The sequence below is a fragment of the Procambarus clarkii genome, chromosome 24 (assembly GCF_040958095.1).
Source record: "Procambarus clarkii isolate CNS0578487 chromosome 24, FALCON_Pclarkii_2.0, whole genome shotgun sequence".
NCBI lineage: Eukaryota > Metazoa > Arthropoda > Malacostraca > Decapoda > Cambaridae > Procambarus > Procambarus clarkii.
Genome location: NC_091173.1, coordinates 11,745,335 through 11,752,775, shown reverse-complemented (window position 1 = coordinate 11,752,775; position 7,441 = coordinate 11,745,335). Strand labels below are relative to the sequence as shown.

The 7,441-nt window shown below is 48.9% G+C and overlaps 1 protein-coding gene across 1 annotated transcript; it reads right to left on the bottom strand.

Annotated features, from left to right (window-relative positions):
• Nucleotides 1-6,456: 6,456 nt before the first annotated feature.
• Nucleotides 6,457-6,783, bottom strand: LOC123761837 (balbiani ring protein 2-like). The gene has a single exon (XM_045748057.2). It carries the CDS (start codon nt 6,781-6,783, stop codon nt 6,457-6,459), a length of 327 nt encoding a protein of 108 aa, XP_045604013.2.
• Between the last annotated feature and the right edge of the window lie 658 nt (nt 6,784-7,441).

The window sequence follows — 7,441 nt, the reverse complement described above, 5'->3', positions numbered from 1 at the left end:
AGTCACTGAAACGAAGAAAGCTGTGAAAATACAAACCCCTCAGGGCACGGTGATAGTTCCTGTGGATTCCCTCCCACGTTGGAATCTGGAAATAAACGAACAGATGTGCTGGCTGCTGACGGCGCTGAAGGAGACCATCTTCAATACTTCCCCCCCCCCCCAAGACACTTCAAGTTAAAGAGGTATCACCAGAAAACATCACAGTGACAAGGTAGCTGAGGAAAGGAGGATAGAGGGACAAATCAGTGATTACACTGGTACAGTGTAGTTGTACCTGACAATCCCAATCATTATGGACGAAAAGGTTGTTGATGAAGAGAATCTGCAATAGCGGGAATTAATTATGGTTGCAAATACACATGGAGATTCAGGATGGAAACAGCGGTGCTGCAGAATCTGTGGTGAGGGAGACAGACATCACTTTGTTCCCTACCCGAGACATTAAGAATGTGTGTAGAATAATAAACCCCAAATTGACTTTCCCAAATTGAGGGGAAAAACCCCGTCAAATATAGATACTGTTCTTTTTGCACCCGCAAGATAAGGACAGTTTAGGAGTTGTGTGATAAACTGTTCACTTAGGCCAGTTAAGCTTGTCCCAACCGTGTCTGGGTACAAGGGACAGGATGAACAACCCAGTAGGGGTTTTCATCCTATTGGGTAGTGTTGTACGTGCTGCTATGGCGGTATGCTCACTCACAAGATGAGTGGCGCTGCCCAAAACTGCACTATAGCAATATGTTCACTCACAGGACGAGTGATCCCGCTGAATAAACTCGCCCTTCGGGGCAAAATTTGTATTTATAAATGAATTGGAGAAAGTGAATCGAGGTTATGAGGAAGTAGAGGTAAAACATGATGAAAGATGACGTAGATGGGGAGGAAAATGACGGAGAGGAGAGAGAGAGAAAATGAATGAATGAATGAATGAATGTTGATGGAAGACGTTGAAGGTGAAGAGGTTGAAGAAGAGATGGGTAAAGTATAAAGAAGAATGAGGAGATTGAGGTGCGCCCGCGCCAATAAAGACCCACACACCTGGCCCCCACACACCTGGCCCCCACACACCTGGCCCCCACACACCTGTCCTGGTATAACCCACCAGCTTCGCATTAGGCAGCCACCTTGCGGTTACCAAACGTCTGGGAATTTGAGAGGCGAGAGGGCTCTTGTGGAGCCGAGGCATTATGGGTTAATGTGGTGGTGGGGGTGGGTGGGGGCCCATGGCGACCCCATACCCCCCATCCTGTCTTTATCATCCTGCAGAATAAACCCGCTGCCACCACCACTTTTCCCCATAAGTGCACTTGAGTATGATATAACGTGGTGGTGAATCATGGTCATTTGGCACACACTTTTAGGGTGTAACTCCCCCCTCCCCCCTTGGAACACACTGGGCTGGACGGTAGAGCGACGGTCTCACTTCATGCAGGTCGGTGTTCAATCCCCGACCAAGTGGTTGGGCACCATTCCTTCCCCCCCGTCCCATCCCAAATCCTTATCCTGACCCCTTCCAAGTGCTATATAGTCGTAATAGCTTGGCGCTTTCTGCTAATAGTTCCCTTCCATTCCCTCCCCCCCCCCTCCCCTCGGTGTGATCGGCATATTATTGGTATGCATCCCCCCACCCCACCCCCACCCACCCCACACCCCCTTCTCTATTTCCTCCTAACACCTCTCAAGTGTTAAAAAGTCGACCACTCCGTTAAATATGCGACGCATTAAGAATTAATGCAATATTGACATTTTCTATGCATTTGCGCAGATAGGTTAGGCGGGTTGCTTGGGTTTCTGCTGAGACAGTACAGTTGCATTTTTAACGGAGTGGCAAATTGAGAGGTGGTGGTGGTGGTGGGTAAAAATGCCATATATCGGCATTGTAGAGGAGAATACACTGACCTCTGACTGGAGTTCAGAGGAGAACTTGAGGTCAGGTACTTAGTGCTAGGTAACTTACTTGTGGACCGCGGGATTGTCATTTTACAAGACTTCCCCCTGTTGGCGCGGCTGAAGCCTAGCGTGTGGGATATGGGTTGGTGTTTGGCGCCAATATCCTAGCGCCTCTCCCTAGCCATTTTCCGGGACGTCGGGGGGGGGGGGGGGGCATGGGGTGACATCCTGGACGTAGGACATGGGGGTGATGACGTCCTGGACGTGGTGACAGTCCGTCCGTGACACTTGGAAAATAAAAACGGCTACCCCGCCAGTCATTAAAGCCGACCGGTCAATCCATCCATCGCTGCCCTATGTTGCCTCCACGGGGGGCGGGCGGGGGGCATAACTTAATATTTTCGATAGACGCGTATCGAGAGGGGGGGGGGAAGGTTATCTTGGTTACCTTGCCTATTTTTATCGGCCTTGGGCTATCGGCCTATTTTTGCACTCTGGTTAAATTTCAGCCTATACTTTTCCCCCACTTTTTTTTTTTTATTTTTGTTCACAGTTAGATACGGGTACTGTTCCAACATGATAAAACATGATAAGATATATCGTGTTTATATCTTGAACATTGAGGATTATTGTCATGTCGCTATCTAATAGGGCGTCTAAATTCTGGCATTGTCTGTGCCAATATGTGCTCGACTTGTCATGTCATTGACACTCGGACAAAAGTCATTGACACCCAAAACATTCTTGACTGACAATTCTCGGCTTCCTCCGCGAGCAAGATCATTTTCTACCGTAAGATGTGAGAACGACAACGAAACAAATACAATAGAAAACGCGACTTGAACCACTGGAGAGAAAGGAGGGATGACTGCTGTAGAATACATCCTCCGGACGAAAGTTACCACAGTGTCGGATAAGACTGGTGGTTAGTTGGTATTATTATTAAAGTTAGTCTCCAACTTCTCTTTCAGTTTCTGATCTGACTGCAGGATCACGAGTGTGAGGTGGGGGTTGACGTGGGTGGTTCTCAGATGACGAGTGTGAGGTGGGGTTGACGTGGGTGGTTCTCAGGTCACGAGTGTGAGGTGGGGTTGACGTGGGTGGTTCTCAGGTCACGAGTGTGAGGTGGGGTTGACGTGGGTGGTTCTCAGATTACGAGTGTGTAACAACTGGAGAGGTTGCCATGGCGACGTGAACCACCCGAGGGCACTATCTGCCACCCCAGCACCGCTACTGGCCTGCTCGACACCTTTCACAGAGTTGAACCCCCTTGTGTTGGCGAAGGCTTGTACATTTGTAGAATCCTTTCTCCTTGTTTTGGTAGTTTCATGTTGTTGCTGTGTCTCTGTGTTCTGGGTTGAGCTTTGGCTCTTTGGTCCCGCCTCTCAGCCGTCAATCAACTGGTGTACAGGTTCCTGAGCCTACTGGGCTCTATCATATCTATATTTGAAATTGTGTATGGAGTCGGCTACATCACTGCCTAATGCATTCCATTTGTTAACTACTCTGACATTGAAAACATTCTTTCTAACGTCTGTGGCTCGTTTGGGTACTCGGTTTCCACCTGTGTCCTCTTGTTCGTGTTTCACCCGTGTTAAATAGTTTGTCTTTGTCCTCTTTGTCAATTCCTCTGAAAATTTTGTAAGTGGTGATCAGGTCTCCATCATGCGAGTGCGCGCGCTCACTCACTTATTTGTACTCGTCTATTTGTGTTTGGAGGATCGAGCTCCAACTCTTGGGCCCCGTGTTGTATGCATTGTAGTTTTGCATAAGCTCGGTCAGTAATAAATGTATAAACATTTATGATTAAAGTTTAGTTTTTTAATTGTAATTGGACTCAAGAACTTATCCAGCTTGTACTTGTAAAATGTCAATGTTCCTGGTTGATACCTGGTTGATGGGGTTCTGGGAGTTCTTCTACTTCCCCAGACTTGACTTGTGAGAGTTTGGTCCACCAGGCTGTTGCTTGGAGCGGCCCGCAGGTCCACATACCCACCACAGCCCGGTTGGTCCGGCACTCCTTGAAGGAAACAATCTAGTTTTCTCTTGAAGATGTCCACGGTTATTACTGTAATATTTGACTGCACTACAGTTCCGAGGTGGCTTGTGACAGCCTTTTTTACGGGCTCACCATAGCCCGTGCTACATGGACATTTCGTTCTGAGTAGCTAAATCTAAATCAACAACATTGTGACAGAGCACAGCAACGGTGTTCACTTGTTAGGGCGCACCTATTGATTTTCTAAATCTATTTTCTAAATCTATTTTCCCACAAAATGGATCTATTGTGTGGTGTTGTAGCTAATGTTGCTTTTCCTGTATTAGTTACCCTCTTTGTTAGGCTTTTTTTTTATACTTTTGTTCACATGTTGCCGTTTCTTGTGTATATTGTATTCTCCAAGTGATGTCTCGAATGGGCTGAAGGATATTAGAAATTTTATTCCTAACGTTTCTAGATACGACTCCTCGTATAGGGGATTTATTTTGAACTTTTAAGTATTGTATTCGTGGTTTGTGAGGGGGAGGGAGGGGGGGGGGGGGATCTAGGTAGCCTCGGAGCAAGGCTACAAATATTCTCTCAGAATCTGTAGTATCAGAGGGAATTTTTTTTTTAGGTCACTACCAATGCAGGTTTCATTTTTTTCTGTTTTTTATTACCATAATTCAGGGAAGTTTTTTTTTACAACTTTTTGTAGAAGAAAATACACGATTGTTGAGCTGATATCTGGTGAACCTGATGTTTCATCCCAGGCTCACAAGAGTGACCATAGAACAGGTATCACGAGGTATCAGGTATCACAAGGTATCAGGTATCACAAGGTATCAGGTATCACAAGGTATCGGGTATCACAAGGTATCAGGTATCACAAGGTATCGGGTATCACAAGGTATCAGGTATCACAAGGTATCGGGTATCACAAGGTATCGGGTATCACAAGATATCAGGTATCGCAAGATATCAGGTACTACGAGGTATCAGGTATCACAAGGTATCAGGTATCACAAGGTATCAGGTATCACAAGGTATCGGGTATCACAAGGTATCGGGTATCACAAGATATCAGGTATCACAAGATATCAGGTACTACGAGGTATCAGGTATCACAAGATATCAGGTATCACAAGATATCAGGTACTACGAGGTATCAGGTATCACAAGGTATCACCATCATCGGCCAGTTGGCACACCTGTTAAACATTTGTTTAGGCCTCTCCTGTCACTTTTCTGGACTTTTTTTTTTTTTATTTTTTTTTTTTACCCCACCTTGTTTTAGTGCCGTGTTTTGCTGCTGCTAGTGGGGGGGGGGGTTACTGTGGGTGAATGTGGTGTTGTGGTGGGGGGGGGGGTTACTGTGGGTGAATGTGGTGTTGTGGTGGGGGGGGGGGTAGGGGGTTAGTGTGGGGTCAATAAGGTGGGGATGGTGGTTGATGATTAGTTGGGGTGGGTGTTCTTGATAAGTGAGGGATCTTGTCAATAAGGGGGAGGAGGTTTGATTAGTAGGGGAGGGGAAGGGGGGTTGTCGACCAGTGGGGGGGGGGGGAGGCGCAGGAGGGGGTTTCGACCAGTGGGGGGGGGGTTGTCGACCAGTGGGGGGGGGGCAAGAGGGGGGGGTTGTCGACCAGTGGAGGGGAGGCGCAGGAGGGGGTGTCGAGCGGTGGGGGGTGTTGTCAATTAATTGGGAGTCTCAAATAGTGGGATTGACAATTATCAGTTTGTGAAGCATGTTGTCAATTGACGGGGGGGGGGGGGGAGTCAGTTTATGGGATTGACAATTATCAATTACTGAGGTGATGTCACTGTGTGGTGGCACTAATGGTGTGTGGTGGCACTAAGGGGGTGTGTGGTGGCACTAAGGGGGGGTGTGGTGGCACTAAGGGGGGGGGGTGTGGTGGCACTAAGGGGGTGTGTGGTGGCATTAAGGGGGGGTGTGGTGGCACTAAGGGTGTGTGTGGTGGCACTAAGGGTGTGTGTGGTGGCACCGTTACGTAATCTGTAGCGCCACATTACTGATCTAACGCAGGGTGTAGGCGTGATCAACGCCAAGCTGTAGGCGTGCAGATGTTTCCATGACAACCGTCCCGTAGGCCGTCTTCCTTTCAATCCTCCTCCTCTTCCTCCTCCTCCTCCTAATCTTTCTTCCAATCCTCGCTAACTCTCTTCCAGTCTTGCTTCTCCCTTCCCCCTCGTATGCACATTTCACACCAGCACTAACTCCAAAAGAACTATGAAACAAGTTCGTAAAGAACAATTCCTGCGTGGACAATCGGGCTTCTGTAACGCATCGTCATCAGCCTCCAGGTGCTGTAATGTTATCGGGTACAGGACACCAACCACCGGCACAGACAGGAGGAGGAAGATTGATACAGCCTGCGACTGGCCTTCCCACATGCGAGGGGGGGGGGGGGATTCAGATGAACACTACAGGAGGAGGAGGAGGAGGAGGAGGAGGAGGAGGGGGGGGGGGGAGGAGGAGGGGGAGGAGGAGGGGGGGGGGAGGAGGAGGAGGGGAGTAAATATTGTGGAGGAGCAAATGATCGCTCCTACATCATGGTAAGCTTCGGCAGCTACACGACACTGTGCTTCAGAGGCACACTGTGCTTCAGAGGCACAGTGTGCTTCAGAGGCACAGTGTGCTTCAGAGGCACAGTGTGCTTCAGAGGCACAGTGTGCTTCAGAGGCACAGTGTGCTTCAGAGGCACAGTGTGCTTCAGAGGCACAGTGTGCTTCAGAGGCACAGTGTGCTTCAGAGGCACAGTGTGCTTCAGAGGCACAGTGTGCTTCAGAGGCACAGTGTGCTTCAGAGGCACAGTGTGCTTCAGAGGCACAGTGTGCTTCAGAGGCACAGTGTGCTTCAGAGGCACAGTGTGCTTCAGAGGCACAGTGTGCCTCATAGAGCTTAGGTAAACTCGAGCGTCATTAATTCCCATAAAATATATACTGTAGATAGATTGTAAATCCGGCCTACTCCTTGTTCCGTCTTGTTTTGGCGCCTAGATTTGTTCACCAGCTCACCGGTTACTCTTTCAGTGATGGTCATGGGATCAATATTATTATGTCTGTTACAGTGTTCCCTTGTGCGCTCAGGGCGGGTCTGCCTGCCTGCCTCCTCGCTCTGGGTACCATAGCGCTATCTCCGTCCTCGGTAACGATTGAAATGTGGAACATCAAATCCTATGGTCTCTGCTTGATACCTGCATGATGGGGTTCTGGGAGTTCTCCATCTCCCCAAGCCCGCCCCGAGGCCAGGCTTGACTTGTGAGATAAGTCAAGTGCGTCTCTATATTGCTTCAGAGTTCAGGTGTTGGTGCCGGTCGAGCGGAGACTACCATATGGCCTCGAAGCACCGACTGTTGGCTCACGTGGCTGTGAGCCAACAGCCACGAATAAGAGGCGCCACCTTGCAGGGGCGCCTCTTATTGCCCTACAATTGTTCCAGCTATGTGGCTCACATAGCTGGAACTATGTGAACATAGCTGGAACTATGTGAACATAGCTGGTGGTTTCCACCTGAGCCTCATATGGGCGAGCGCGCGCACACAGGGGAGCCAC

Coding starts and splice junctions, on each gene's coding strand:
- LOC123761837 (XM_045748057.2), bottom strand. CDS start 6,783: ATGAGGCACACTGTGCCTCTGAAGCACACTGTGCCTCTGAAGCACACT.